General features: G+C 42.0%; 1 protein-coding gene across 1 annotated transcript; it reads right to left on the reverse strand.

Annotated features, from left to right (window-relative positions):
• Positions 1-858: 858 nt before the first annotated feature.
• On the reverse strand, positions 859-15,750 carry mapkap1 (MAPK associated protein 1). Its single transcript, XM_054612860.1, has 12 exons — positions 15,586-15,750; positions 13,221-13,711; positions 10,533-10,622; positions 9,760-9,908; positions 8,465-8,637; positions 8,199-8,375; positions 7,870-7,979; positions 6,850-6,957; positions 5,579-5,719; positions 4,753-4,890; positions 3,741-3,838; positions 859-2,386 (listed from the first exon to the last, which is right to left on the reverse strand). Exons 2-12 carry the CDS (start codon positions 13,501-13,503, stop codon positions 2,264-2,266), a joined length of 1,590 nt encoding a protein of 529 aa, XP_054468835.1. The 5' UTR covers positions 13,504-13,711; positions 15,586-15,750; the 3' UTR covers positions 859-2,263.
• Between the last annotated feature and the right edge of the window lie 271 nt (positions 15,751-16,021).

A 16,021-nucleotide genomic window follows, 5' to 3' on the forward strand; every position in this document is an offset into this window, starting at 1 on the left:
GTGGACCAATTTCACAAATGTTGCCCGTTAATCACTTAGACACAGAAACGTGGCGTTCAAGTTGAAACGTACAGAAGTTACCCTTAAAGATGGACTTAAAATTGACCAAAACTGTCCTTTAAAAGGGAACCCTGAGTGAAAGCGGACGTAGTCTTTCTCTACAATGTGCACTGGATGAATGCTGTTGACACAGACAGACTCAAACAATGGAGCTTTGACGAGAGCTCATTCACTGTGAACTGAACCTTAAAACAAGTTAAGAGAAGTTCAGTACAATTCTCCAAAATCTCTGATGTTATTTTAACAAACTACTGGGACTTGAATTAAAAAAAAACTGGTGCGTTACAACAGGGACTACTTTGTCCTTCAGCGGTGCAAAATAACCAGCCAATCAGAGTTGAATACAGAATTTATTTGCTCCACATAAACGCACTTGCGAGCATCATCTCAGGAGCAACAAGAGGCTGCCTGCCTCTTTGTATGTGTGTGTTAATACACTGAACAAACGTGCTGAAAGCATTTCCTTCCTTAAAAAAAACATTCACAAAGAAGATTTCATTGAGTATTTCCAAACCGGACTCGTTCACCTGTGTGTTAAACTGGCCGGCAGTATTTTGTCAGTGCCTTTGTGGAATAGTCCGTGTATTGTTCCAGCTGGATCTTCATCTAAATCACAGCTGCATAGCACTGCTAGGGGCAAAAAAAACAACAACTCCACAGGGCACCTCTAAGGCTTTAGGACACTTACAGTATGTCTTGGGGCGTGTCGGTTTGATTGACAGGTGTCTCTACCTTGCTCACTTGCTTGACCTCGGCTCCATCACAATGCCCAGATGTGGAATCTAGCTTTTTTTTAAAAAAAAAAAAAAAAAAAAAAGCTCACACTAACTGTTTCCTTCAGCTGCTTATGCATATATTTATTAAATATCATACAACTGTACCATGGTCACACCCTTCCAAATCACACTGAGCCCCGTTAATACCCTCAGCTGTTGGTTTTTAGGTCCACCTAGCTAAAACTAATGCAATCTGATCAAAGGTCATTTTGGAGGCTGTAGTTTTTGGGGCTGTTAAGCCGTTTTGAGTTGTAGAGGGGGAGGGGTTTCTATTATTTTGCCCATGCCAGTCATATCATTGAGTGAAGACGCCTGTCAGTATAATGTTGTACAATGGGACAAAAGATGAACCTAATAAACTGAGTGTAGACACTGTTAACGGTGCTAAATTCGATAAGAGCATTGACCTAGCAGCAAACAATTATCAATTATATGATATGTAAAGATAGTAATGTCTACCTGAGCAGAGAATGAAGTCGCTTTTCTTCTTTGTGTGTTCTTATCAGAGCTTCTCCTTGCGTTGTTTGCATGCTCACTTGCACTTTTAGTGCATGTGAGACTGCCCCAATGGTAAGCTCACGGTCGCTGCTCTGCACTGCTCTCATAAGGCGGTTACAGCTGATAACTCCGCCCCCAACCGACGGCTTCTTCGCAGAAGCGTAGCGCCCACCCTCCTGAGCCCCCTCAGGTAAACACTGGTAGCTCTGTGAGCCCTTATTTGCACTGTTAGCGCTCTTAGCACCGTTAGCACCGTTAGCTGCGAGCCGGCGGCTCAGCCGTCGCCATGTTGAGAGCCATTAAGAGGCAATAGAAATGCTCCCAATTTCCTATTTAGCACTTTCAGGATTTTTCTATCTTGATTCAAGGCAGAAGGGTATTGACCTGTTTTTAATATTTCAGACTGGGCTATTTTATTTCTACTACATCATTATTTCATTTCTTGAATGTCAATTTTCTATGTACAGTACATATAAATGTACAGGGTTTTCATTCAGTGTTGTTAAATGTGTTCAAGATGGAAAACAGAAACAAAGATTAGCATGTAGCTTTGTTTTGTTTGTTGAACTTGTACAAATCCATCCTGGAGGACAGAGCTAATATTCATCGGCAGTGAATGAACGTGAACTGAAGGTGACATGGCAGCCCAAACTCTGTCCCACAGTTCCTCAAAGAAGAGTCATTTGTTTGTTTTTGGTCGTGGGCTCTGTTTGCACCATGGCGTGTCAGAGGCTTCCACCTTCCACCTGCTCCATAAGAGACACGTCTTCCTGGTCCTTTTTCTGCCCGTCTCCTCCGGCTTGACTTTCCGGTCAGTCTCCTCTTCTGTTCAGTCGAACGCTGTCCGTGTATGAGACTGTCCGACCCCCGTCAACGCATCTGTCCCTGCACGTGCAGACAGACAGGTGGCTGAGCAGCTTTCAGTCTGTCTACTGGCCAGATTTCTTCTCCCTCTGGAAACTGAAGCTGGCCCGCCGGCTCAGTTTCCGCTGCTTCTGGGCAAAGTAATCAGCCCGAGAGGTGCTGGCTCGGGACTCCAGGATATAGTTCACCTGAAAATAAACATTCATGATACGTTTGAGAATGTTCATCTGAAACATCAACAGCTTTACCTCTGACAATCACAGGCCTTCACCATCAATACAATGAAATAACAAAGACATTACATCATCAAAATGATCACCACCATGGTAATACACTCTAACCCAAGACTCTTGGTCTGTATGCTCCAACATCTGTTCTTGCCTGCATTCGGATCCGGTCAGCCAGACCACATGCTGAGGTGGTCTGACTCGCATTGAGTTTGGATGTGACGAATTTACAAGAAAATGTGTTCATCTCAATTAGCCAAGCTTTGTTTAGTGGCTTTTCTAAAATAAAAACCAGTCTATTAATACTGCAGGTAGGAAGAAAATAATGAGGGGACTGTTATTGTGAAGAATTTATAGGAAATGAAAAAATACTGCATCAACAACTACAACTGCTTCTATATACCACCCTCTACGTCCAAACTGGCATTACAGACAATGAGTGATTGACAATTTAACATGACACAATTGTGTTGAATTATATAAATATGTAAAGTATATTTTGAATGTGTTTTGAAAGTATTTATTTATAGTATGTATCTATTAAGAAATACTTCCTCACTCAACAAATTCCAACTAGTTTACGTGCAATCACATTTACTGCTACACATTCTTCAGAACTAGTTTGCACAAGATCATGCATGTTACTAAATTAATAACTTAGTAAAGAGTATTACATAATTTTGGGCTACGTGGGCACACCTACATCAACTTTAAAAAGTTGACATGGACAATGTGTTAGCAAACAGCAGACTAGAGTAGCTTTCATTTGGGATGGTGTTTGTGTCCACCTGACGATTGTTAGTCTGATATCCACTCTCCCTTTAGCTCTGGTTTGGTCTTTATCAACACTGAGGGCAAGATCTGTCTCTTTAGCTGCTCTACTTTTTTCACCAGCTAGTCTCTTAACTGTGTCAGTCTGCACTTTGATGCTGGACAGTGGACGTACAGTGGGTTTTATCAGAGCTCTTCCATTGACAGCTGCTGGAAATGACACTGACGATTGAGCTGAGCGACGCTATAAAGCTCTGTAGAGCTGAGGGAAACGGGGCTCATCGCTATGAGGGACGCCTTACACACAACATACAGTCATGGAACCATTGTGGAGTGAGTGCAGCTTTAACGCAGTAGCACCACAAAAGAAGAAGAAGAAATGAATGGCCCCTTCCCCACTTCCTACCCACCTACTATAAAAATCGAGACAAAAGTGTCCTTGGAACAGAACTCATAAAAAGCTGTATTATGAGTTCCAGGAATTGTTCGTTCCAGAACACAAACATATACTGTGAAAGCATTGCTCTTAGGAAAAAAACCTCACCTTTAGCACTATTTCGTTGACAGTAGCAGCATCAGACTCGAAGTAAAGCGGCTTGTAGTCGTGGTTGCTGAGATACGTGAGCTTAAATATTGCATGACCTGTACGACACAGAGGTAAAATACTGGTTAATAAGACAGACAATGGCCACGCCTTCTCTCCCTGTGTGCACATGTTCAGCCATGTCTCTGTGTGATCCGGGAGACCCCGAAGGAGTCAGTTCTCCTCAGAGCTGAGGAAGACCACAGGCAGGATTAAAGCAGAGCAGATTGTAAATGATCCAAAAATAAAAGCCAACTAATTCAAAAGGTGCACACTGTGACCTATGTAGGACATAATATTCAATGCACTGAGGTTCCAGGCCCAGTCCTTTCTCAGCAGGCTCTTTGTTAGATACACAGGAAAAAAATGAAATTTGAACATCCATAATGCAGTGAAAACTGGGTGTGAATGAACCAAAGAATGGTTTATGATTGAAAGCTAAAGAACAGCTACTAAATGGACTAGAGTTGACCCTGAATAGTTAACTATTTGACGATTAGATCTAAGGAGCCTGATTCGCCAACCTCATAGTCGAATCGTCCAGGTGACTGGAATGAAACAAAAGGATCATTCATAAATAACAGAATGGCAATTTTAAAATCAAAGAACGGGCCAACATTTAATAATCAGAGCGCTCACATATGAATGTAACACTATCAGAGCTCTAGATACATTTTACATTTATGAACGATTCTCTAAGATCAGCTGGGGGAGGTGCGCAGAAAAAGTAGTCAGTGGCCTGTGCCTCCCTCTACTGTTTACTGTCCCTTCGAGTCCCTGGCGTTTCTCTTATCTTAGTGAAGTAAGGCTAAAAATATATATATATATATATATATATATTTTTTTTTTTGCTCTCTAGTGTAGCATCCTGTCGTCACACAGCCGTCAGAGAAAAGCTGTGCTGAGCATGTATCCGGATGTGTGCAAACGTGTTTCTACTATCAGCTAATGGCGTGGTGCGTGGTCCACTCACTGGGGCTTCTCTCCTCTACGAGGTCGCAGGCACAGAGGTGGTCCGAGTCGATGGAGATGGGTTTCTGTCGAATCCAGAACTTGGTGCTGGCCTTCTGATTGGTGACGGGATCGATCTCCACCTTCTCTCCCGAAATGCCTAAAGAAACAGTTGTGTTCGTTCGTGAATGGAAGACATACTTCATACACATGATAACCAAGCACTGTTTGGCTACACCTAAAGCAGCACCTGAGGTATACAGTGTGCACTAACTGCTGCGTTCCTGTTATTTCCTGTTACTTGGAATATCTCAACAACTATTGGATTGACTGTCATGATTGATTTGGTACACGCAGTCATGTTTCACTCAGGATAAGTTTTAATACATTTGGTGATGCCCTTTGACACTTCCTCTGTGCTTTGGTTTTCGGGTTTATAAAAATATAAAAAGAGCCAGAGAACCCCGTCAGTCAGAAGACAGATGATTGATTTCCATAGATCTGAAGATGCGATCTTGAAATCAAAATTGTTTTCCCTAAATCAGCTGAATTGGGACCAATTGTGTATTGGCACACAGTTTGTGTAAATATTGGACTTTGGAACAACCAAAGCTAAAAAAATGCAGTGTGTTCTCTACCAAAGAATGTAGCTGGCACTCGCTCCAAAAATCGCCAGATGACAAACGCTAATTTACATACTGTGACGTCATCGGACATTTGTTGGCAGAGGAGCCGTGGATAAAACAGTTTTGTGAATCGTTTCAAATAAATGTATATGTAACTTTTGCAGAGAGAGAAAAAAAGAGGTCACATCTTGAGTTTGACAGCCTGCAGTGTGCAGCACGTACCTAGCTGGACATCGGTGGTGAAGCGCAGCTTGTGAATCATACTGATCTTGAAGGACTTATAGTGGTGGCTGCTCAACATGTCTTGGACCGTGGTGATGTCTATAGGGGGGTCTTCCTCTGAACTTTCCTCGCCCCTGGAGCCTGGAGACAGAAGGGAGACCAATCACAAAATCATTAGTCATGATTTTATCCATGATGGACAACTTATAGGACTATGGCTGCAGAGTTCACCAAATTGATTCTGTTGGGTTTTTGAGGGAGCTCTGGAGAGATTAGGTGGAGATATGTGTCATCAAAACAAACACACTAAATGTTTTAGCGCTGCATAGACAAATGACAAGTGCTTGTTACTCCAAGACAAACAAACGAAGAGGGGGGCAGGTTATTGATGTTAACAATTCAAATTCCAAGTGGCTTTATAGGCATTCATTTTTCAATACAACGGTGACAGATCTATTACGTCTACGAAAACAGAATGAAATGTGGTGCAATGTTGTTATCAGCAATGACTTTATTATGAGCAGTCTACAGACTGAGGATCTTGTGAATCACATTGGGCTGAGGCAAGCATGTAAATGCTGGGATTTGGAGGTGGAGAAAAGTTTTGGATAAATCATTGGGAAGCCCTCGATTCATAACTGGAACAGGCCTCAGCATAGTTACAATTTTATAATTTTTTAAACAATGAAGTTTGAATGTCCGTTGTCATATTTTATGTCATCACCCTTTAAAAAAAATATCCTCAATTTGAAAAAAATTGGTTCATCTGATTAAATAAGTTAAGTCTTTTTTTTTTTCGTCGTTAAAGAATATAACTTCTCTTGTGAATTTAGAAAATGATTACATTGACTTTTTGACAACACTATTCGCACTCGCTGAAACACAAAGGCAGAGGACATTAAGACGGTGTGAAATTTCAGCACTCATAATTTGGAGCTACAGAATGAATATGGGGTTTAAACAGAATGAAAAGGGAAAAAAATGCATGAAGCTTTGAAACTACAAGCTATTTGTTAGAGCCCTATATCTTTGTTTGTAATATCTGCATGAAGACAACATGGATTGCAACATATTTTTCTTGTTAAAAGAACATCCTGAGGTTGTAGTGGGAGAAAACTATTACCTTCCCTCTGAGTGGAAAAACTAATCTGAATCTAATTTTGTGGTGATTCATTCTAAACTATCCTAAAATGTGGGATCACTGTCAGAACCCTCTCAGGTAAGAGGTGAGGTGAAGCTGGTACAGTGTGTGACTTCTTGGGATTACTTACTGTTTTCTCTGACCAGGCAGAACTCCAGGGTGCTCTGGCTCTCCAGTGTCGAGTCCAGGTCCACTGAGACGTTGGGCTCCGTCTGCTTCTCCAGTCGATACATGGGCCCTGTGGGAGAATGATGGAGTCAGACGACAGCAACACACCTCAGCCTCAGAGTTGGGGGACAGTTCTCATAGTTGTAAAGTATTAAAGGTGGTATCTGGGTTTCTATTCCAACATACTCACGGTTCACTAGCTGTTAGTTCTGTTTGGGCACCTAAAAGATAATCCTGTGTTTATACAAAGCCCTGCCAAACAGTGGAAGCGAGCAAGTAGAACTGTACTGAATGTCATTTTTTACATTCAAAGCTTCTATTGAGGTTTTTGAAAGATTTGAGATTTGAATGTTAAAACAGTCGCCAGCCTTGATTTGTGTGTGTGAATGATTACATCCGTCTTTTTACAATGCATTTGGAGTTTTGGACTGAGACAGCGGCACACATGGCAGCGGCAAGAGTTGTCTGTATTTTTATATACACACACACAGTACACACTACACACACACAGTACACACAACACACTACACCCAGTACACACTGTACACACACACAAATGGAGAGACAAGTTCAACAGAGACACAACACCAACTGTGCGTTCACTATTCTGCATTTCAATCCAGAATCTGCTTATGGGAATTATAAGTGAGAAAACCCTGCTCCAGAAACCTCTAAGCAAAGTGTGTGGTGAGAAAAGGACACTGAGCACATTCCATTTGGATTCATAATAGCAGGCAGTGATGGGTGATGATCAGCAGAATATTTATTTTGGACATTGCAGCTGACAGAGCCATAACACAGCCCAATAATTTTTTCTCATTTTCTTTTTCACTCAAACTAAAATCTACTTTAGTTTTTATTTGTGTTCCGTTGTGCACAAGGGTGTACCTAAACACACAGAACCAATGTGCTAGATGAGAGACAACCAAAACAAACCAAAGACATTATGTACTTTATCTATTTAAAACTTCCTTGTGATCACCTGAGCCTTTCTGTGAGCCTTTCCTCTTCTTCAGTGCTTTCTGGAGAATATCCTTCATGGTCACCTTCAGGCTGTCCACGGGGATTAAAGAGAAACCGTGCGCAGCATTTCTAAAATAGGAGAAAAAGCAGGAAAGCTAAAGATTGCATCTGTAGATTTATCATCTTTCATCAACACAGACAAAATGTAGTAAACACCACTCCACTGCACCGGGAACATTACAACCAGTGGGAAATTTGAACATGAGCAGAAATCTTACTGAAACACATATGAGCTATTGAACTCCAGAGTGGTTACATGCACGAACAGCTTCCGTATTTCTTACTTACATTCTGACAAACAGTGACTGTCTGGAAGCGAGACCAGGCGAGGAGTATTTCTCCACCAAGGCCAGAGTGCTGAAACCAAACTTGTGGATCGGCTCGTTGGAGTCCAGTGGGGGGAAGTCCGTGTCCACCTCGCCGTCGTCCTCTGCGATGTGAAGGCAGTAGGCGGTCACATTCTCGCTGTAAAGACAAACACGTGGAGTTGTTAGGCAGAAATGTACATTCTACAAAAAGGGTTGTTGAAATGTGTTTTGTTTTTTTTTGCTCACTTCAGTTTAGGCTCTCGTCCCTCGCTTGTGTACTGCCAACAAATGAGGCCAATGAGGTCGTGGACGCGTGCGTTGGCGATGGTCACCACCGTCATCGGGTGCACTTTCTCCTGAGCCAGCTGCATCGAGAGGTAGACGTCTATCTTTTTTGTAGCCGTTGTGCCGATGTGGCCCTAGAAAAGGCGAAGAGGACACCATGCAGAGAAAAACCCCGATTATAGAGAGTAAAGGGATACAGTGAATTCAATGAATTCAAAGTTAAGTACCTTTACAGAAGTAGCCCATAAGATGTATACCTTCTTAAAAGTAGTTTTTTTATAATCTTTTCATTTTTAGCATTTCAGAATTGTTTTAATTAATACCCTGAACTCAATATTGCACCTAGATGCACTAAATAGGTTATGTTTTGAAAGATTATATTAATAATAATGATATTAATAATACATTTAGACCTCCAAATAGTGTGAACCGTAGGGGAGCGCTGTCACACACTTTTTAAAGGGGACTAACTGATCGAGGACATAGCTCGCGCTGACGTGCTTATAAACATGGCCTTATACAGATCTATTTATAGATTGTGTCCTGAAGAGATTTCACATGGGTCGATGGATTGATGGGTAGCTTAGCTTTTTGAATCACAACCCCCACGCCAAAAAATGACATATCTGCTAAAAATCACTGTATTGATGCAGAATCTTTCATGTCGGTATAAAACAATTCCACACCACTATTGCCAATATCCTCGCTGACCCCTGGCGTACTGAAGCAATCCAGCTCCAGGTTGGGGGGGGGGACCGTTGCTGTAAAGTTCACGGCCGGAGCCGCCAGCCACCTTTCAAGCCCGGCATTTCCAAGCCAACCTAGAGCAAATCATGGAACCCCGCCATGGAGGAAATGCACCAGCGAGGGCCAGCCAGAGCCGAGGAAAGGTCCCACGACCAGATTTCTCCAACAATGGGGAGGCGGCCATTAGTTCTGATTGGATCCATTACCAAATTGTCCCTCCCTAACATTTTGGGCTGTTTGTATTCGTTGGCAAAAGTGTCAATAGATTTCGGCATAGGTTTTATCATCATAAGTTCTTATTTAGTTATTGTTTTCGTCAATGGAAACATTTTGTTTATGGAAAACTATGACGAAAATGATGTGCCAACAAAATGAACACTGACTGTCACAATGTATGACGTATACCTTGGTTCAAAAGTTTCTTTGCTAAAGAAGGATTAAATTAGTTTCTCTTAAAGAAGATACCCCAAAAACACAAACTGAGAGAAACTGAATGAGGATCAACTCACCTTGCCATCAAATTTGGAGTATTCATTGAAGGGGTTGTTGAGCTGCTGGGGACACTGCTCCAGCCGCAGTGAAAGGGTGGATTTGGTACCCGTTGTACGCGGCCTGTCCTTAAAGTCCCGTTTCTCAAACAGGGACCCCAGATCCTCCACTGCACGGAAAGCATCAGAGCAATAAACAACATCCTTTTGCCCCCCCCCCAAGTACATTGGTAACAGTGGCTTCTTTCTTTTTAATGCAGGATCATATCCAGATAAATGGAAGGACTTTATGTCTGGATGAATGTCTTAACATGAAGGCACAAAAGCAACATCTGTGAACATCATTAATTGTTTTAGATAAATTACTCAGTAATTTACAAGAAAGAAATAAGTAAACATTGGAGTTAAGTCTGAAAAACCCAAATAGAATTAGCTTTAGTCAAATTTTTTTGTCTTATCCCAGCGGGTGTGTAGAACAATCTGTTTAATCTTCTCCTAACACCTCAGTCTTGCCACCGTTTGGGGAGGTCCTGACCCCAACATTGGGTCTAATCATGGCATGAAGATGTTTAATATAATATATTAGGAGTATGTCAGAGAAAATGGCTTGGAACATTAAGATTTCTCAGCTGTGTTTTTATTCAGAATAAAAGTTATTTTGAAAAGTTCAATGGGAACAGAAACAGTAAAAAGTAAGGATTGAAACGCCAAGTTTTTCTACAATATTAGTAACGACCGCTGCTTTGCTGTTGAAATAAGTTGATATATTTATTCTAAATAATCAGAAACATTACCTGATTGGGAGTTTGACCTCTCTTTCCATTGAACATTTTTACATTTGATTTGGTTCTGCCGTTCTTTCCTTAACCTTTCGAGTCTTTGTGCTGAAAAGACAGAAAAACAACTTTTAAATTTCAGTCATAGGCAAAACGGTTGCTAAAGAACCTGGTGAAATAGAAAAACCCATCATTACGTACACCGCACCACAAAAATTGCAGTACACTGTGCTTTGGTTCAAATATATAATGTATATCTTTCATTGGGCCTCTGAGAGCAATACGACAAGAGAAGGACTTTTTTTTTCACTACAAACACCAAGTAGAGACCAAAGACCAAAATAAAACGTGTATATTTTGTTAAAACTCTGTTTTGTTCATCCCTCTTATCTTACCAGCAGCCCCGGGTTTCTCTCGGCTCTCTTGTTGGAGTCCTGATGAGACATCCACCACAGGTCAGTACTCAATCTCAAGGCTGGAAGTCTCAGAGGATTGCAGCTCTCCACCCAAAAACCCAGAACCAAGACCAGCACTCCACCAAACTTAGAGCTAAACTCAAGAAAGCCAAAAAGAGACATGCCGTCTACCTTTGGACTCCCTCTATCACCAAAACCAGAATTACCTTCCAATTAAACACCTGAACGTAGCTTAAAAACAGATTCACACTCTTGATTTTATGCTCAATTTATTTCACGTTCATTACACACCCACATCCCAGCTCAAACAGGGTGTAATTTGAAGACGGATTGACAGAAAGCCCAGTCCCTAAGGGGAAATGGAGATTAAATTGACATTGATAATTAAAGCACTCAGATTGCAGGGCTCAGCAATAAGGATTGCCTGCTTGCTTGGGGCAAGTAAAATGGCACCATGGGCTAGAAAAAACAAACAAGTGGTAAAACAAAATATAAAAAGAAAATAAAAAATGTTTTTTTCTGAACTGAGGATGGACATAGCTAAGGACTAAGCCATCTTGCTTTCTTCTCATCACTGTTGAGAATTGCACACGACCAGTACAGATCGGGCACTAGCAAGAAAATGGCGGCAGGAAAAGTCTACGAGCTGAAGTGCAGGAGGGCATTTTAATTGTCCTGGAAACAGGAGTAGAGTTGGTTGGCGAGGATGTGGCTTAAACTCCAAATGAATTTATCTAAACAGAGATTAAACATGACAAATAATGTTAGGCTTTGTTGCTATTTGATAAGCACTAACACATAAAACAATTTGTATAGGGGAAAGTAAAAAATTGACTCCTGGTAAGCAGATTTCTGACCTACTTCCCCGAACAGGCAAGTGAAAAAAATGATTGACCCCTGAGGTGCTGGATATTTACTCATTAAACAAAGTTGTTCTGTCAACAGTCTCTCTCATAATGGTGCTCTATGGGGAAAAGCTTGTTCTTCACCCTAATGTCTGATCTGTTGTCATAACACACTGATGTACCTGGACACTGTCAGGTCTCTCAGCTGCATACATACAGGTGGTATATGTATGCAGCTGTTCAGAGCTAGACTCCAGATGTCTAGCTACATCTGGCACCTACGGCTCTCTGCTCTTGAACCACAGCAATCTTGATGCTCTCTCTTCTGCTTTGTTGGGGTTGCTGATGGCTCTCCTCCTCTACACACCCTCAACGCCCGAGTGGCTGCAGTACAGCGCTGTTCTTTTTTTTGTTGTCGCATCAGCAACTGACTGACCGATAGAGCTATTTGTATTGACGAATGTCAGCTTAACAGTCGCCTTGTTCCAGTAAGACCGTCTCTTGCAGAAACATTGTGAGAATTAAAGAAAAGAAAGAGGCAGAGACGGAGATTCAGTTGATCAGGTATAGTTGTGAACAGTAGCTAAGAAAGTCTTGTCTGAAACGTGATTCCAGGCCTCTATCTGAGCCTCTCTACCAAGATATAGCAGAAGACAGTATCCAAAGCAGCAATAAGTTCTAATAGTACCAGTGCAGAACATTCTCCTGCATCCCATGCAATAAGAAACAGTTTGAGACTCTGAGAAGAGATGTTTTTTCCCTTTAAAAGGGAACTTAGAAATGTGACTGTATCTCTGGTGAACAAAGAGTTATTGATTATACAGAGCACACAAGAAGAGAAACTCTCCAGGATTGTTTGCCTGGGAAGGCAAAGGGGGCGATGTTCGCTCATTGTCATGTAATTTGTCTTACCAACAAAGATGGAGAAAAAGTTATGCACTTAAGTGAAAAAATTTGAACAGTAGGTAATGCAGAAGTAACAATGGTGTCAAACAAGACTTTGGAATTATGTCCACTATTTGACACCAGGTTAGAAAAGTTTGCAACTCTGGTATCCCTAACGTTGTCAATAAAATCCATCAAAAGTGATTGTCTACTTGATTGCGGAAAAAAAAAAAAATCTGACAGTGACTGCTTGGTTTACAGCGTACACTCTAAATTAATCATTGTTAATGTGATCTGTGCTACTCACCTCATAGCCATGAATAACATTCACACAGTGAGATGCAATATAACCCCATGCTTTCCACTTGTGTTGCAATAACCTTCAATAGCACACAATTTGCCATGAGCCTCACTAAACCACTGGCCCAGATTAGACACACAAACCCCCTCCAAACAGCAGACTTGGCTTTCTGGCCGACCCTGCCATGATGACAGAGGGGAGGTGTGCCCGACAGAAAGCCTGCCCTGCTAACCAGCTGGAGCCTGGAGATGGCGCCTACCTGTGTTGGAGCGCCGACGGATGCCGAAGTCCCAGCTGGAGGTGATGTCCATGGACTGGGAGAGGTCGCAGGCATGATTGTCCGTCACGCTGCCGCCCCCCACGATCAGGGAGCCTGACCCCGTTGACCCACAGCTGCTGCCGGGCACGAAAGCCAGCTGGCACTTCTCCAGATCCACATCCTGGTCTATTAGTACCATCTCACACATTCCTGTGTCATCACTGGTCACATGAGACTGTCTGATGTGGGCCAGGATGATGGCTGGGTTGTCCAAGAAAGCCATTTCCTCTGCTTCGTAAAGTGGCTGATAGCTTTGGGTGTTTGCTCTTTGTCTCTGTCCCCTCTTGCCTGTATTACAGAGGATCCCTTACTCTCTCCTTTCAGTCTCTCTCGGAGAGTCTTAAAGAGGTGGCCGATGAGAAGTGGAGAGCGGTCATCTTTTCCATCTCCTGATTATTCCCTCCGCTCCGAAGCAGGAAAGATGCCAGTACCTGTTTGGAGCAAAAATAACAGTTATTACATGGTGCAGGCGGGAATTGGTGAAATCAAGCCTGGGAGTTGGAGACAAATCTTTAAGAAAAAAAAAAAAAAAAAAAAACCTGTATTAACATTAAGCCTATTGGTCGAAAGCTCGGTAAGTTATGGTGGGGCACAACTTCGGTTTTGCATGTTCCAAACATGAAGTGGGGACCGAGGTTTGAAGTTCTTTTTCGGTCACTAGTTAATAATTGAGTGTAACACTCTGAATGTCTTCCAGTAGACTCTGAAATTGTGCAAAATTAACCCCGTTTAAACAATAATGAGCCTCCCTTTAAACTAACTTCGGGGCTGTGGCTCAGGAGTGGGTTGTCCACTGATCGCATGGCAATTGCCCTGTTGGTTGGCCAGCACCCTGTGTTATAGCTTCCTGCCATCGGTATGGGAGTATTTGTGTGTGATCATTTTTTTTAAAAAGCGCAAAATAAAAGCACACAATTACCATTAAGAGTAAGATTCATTTCAACCTAGTGTTAATTTCATCAACAAATCATGTAGAATGGCAGGCTTACCTTGCAAGGTAGCCATCAGTGTGAGTGTGAATGGGTGAATGAGGCAACAATTGTAAAGGCCAACTGCCAGGAATAGCAATACATGGATGGTACATTTACAATTCTTGATTGAAAACCGACCGAGATCAAGCCAAGGAATATATAACACTTTGGTGGTCAACAAAAAAAAAAAATAGGCATATAGTTTATTTGATGCTTGCACCAAGTAGTCTGCAAACAATCTGAAGTAAAGCAGAGCCTGATGAAGACTTAGGCTCCAGAGAGGCCCCTTAAAGCCTGAGTGTAAACCTGAACGGTGTGTTTATGTCTTGGAAGGAGTAGAAGACTATTCATAGAGCCAGGTACTTTATAAACCCTCTGCCATTCAACATGTCACATCGACAATACTAGTTAATGACACTGGCTAGTAACACATGTGTTGTTTTGGACCAGTTCTGAGCCACTAAACAGATGCGATTCAGTGTTGTCACAATACTGACTCTAAGCCATCACTGGACACTTGTGTTGACCGGTAAACAATTAGGCTCTCTGTGAACACAAATCTGTTGGTTATTTCAACACCAGGCTGAGAGCTGTGAGTGAGGGCAAAACAACCCCGTCCCACGGACTCACGTTAGCCCGGCTGAGGTTAGCAGTGACACATTACAGCCCAAAGACTTTAACGTTAGCAAAAAAAAATCAACACCATATCAACACAGCCAAATATCGGAACAACCATGTCTGATGTTCCCAAATGTGTGCGGGCCTTTAGTGACGTTCTTAGCGCCAATTATCACCACAAAGAGTTTCTCCCGACTGGTGCTAAGTGCAGCTAATGCTAATGCTAATGCTAAGCTGCAAAGTTGCATTCGGATGTCAAATTTGATTTGTTATTCGAGACAAACTATTAACGTACATGTTAAAAGTTTCATGGTGGGTTTCTCTAAAAAAAAGAAAAAAAAGAAGTGGTTTATATGTTGTACTAATGTCAAGTGATACTCTTAAAAACTCTCAGTGAACAATCTTAATAAGCGATGACTCCCCGCTAACAGATAACGGGTAGCATTAGCATTAGCTAGTTTGGCGTTAGCTGAAACTCGCTAACTGGCTAACTTAAAACTCCTACACCTGGACCTCCTAAAGTCCTCAGCTATACTTGGTATCCGGACTGTAAACACAAGTTGTTCCTAATGTCAGTGCACCATTCATTGGTTGTATCTAGACAGCTTGTAAGCTTGTTTAGGCTCCCTTGTTTAGCTGATTGCGGATAGGGTTAGCTGCTGTCACAGCTTCACAGATAAACTGTGTGTTACCATTAGTTCACGAGGTTGTCCCACCTTTAGAAGTCACATCCGATAAGGAAATGTCCAAATTGCCCCATTACCCATGCATACTCCCAGTAGTGACAATAACTCTTTCCATTGCAAATTAGACACTATAGCAAAATCATAACACAACTGCAACCCAATGCAATCTGCTGGGCTCAGGCGAGCAGGAGCGAAACCCAGTTTCAATTCCGGTTCCACTTCTTCTTCGTCTTTGTGTATTTCCTTCTTCCCGTTCTTCGGTGTTTATTTGCGGTTGGCAAGCTAAACTTTAAAATGCGTTACCGCCACCTACTGGACTGGGGTGTTAAGCAGTAGATGCACGGGACGAAAACAAAGCTTAATTCTCTCTATTATTCCTGTTGCTCTGAAGAATATAATAAGAAGATTGCGTACTTTCCTTAATGCCTTCCTGAACGGAATCTTCAATGTAAAATTATGCTTTCCT

This window comes from Anoplopoma fimbria, chromosome 14 (genome assembly GCF_027596085.1).
Source record: "Anoplopoma fimbria isolate UVic2021 breed Golden Eagle Sablefish chromosome 14, Afim_UVic_2022, whole genome shotgun sequence".
Lineage (NCBI taxonomy): Eukaryota > Metazoa > Chordata > Actinopteri > Perciformes > Anoplopomatidae > Anoplopoma > Anoplopoma fimbria.

What these genes read in the sequence shown, in the direction of transcription:
- mapkap1 (XM_054612860.1), bottom strand. Translation starts at nt 13,503, where the DNA reads ATGGCTTTCTTGGACAACCCAGCCATCATCCTGGCCCACATCAGACAG. An exon ending in GGACGAGAGCCTAAACTGAA is followed by an intron (nt 8,376 to 8,464) that starts GTGAGCAAAAAA and finishes TTGTCTTTACAG; the next exon opens with CGAGAATGTGACCGCCTACT. An exon ending in CACCACCGATGTCCAGCTAG is followed by an intron (nt 4,891 to 5,578) that starts GTACGTGCTGCA and finishes CTGTTTCTTTAG; the next exon opens with GCATTTCGGGAGAGAAGGTG.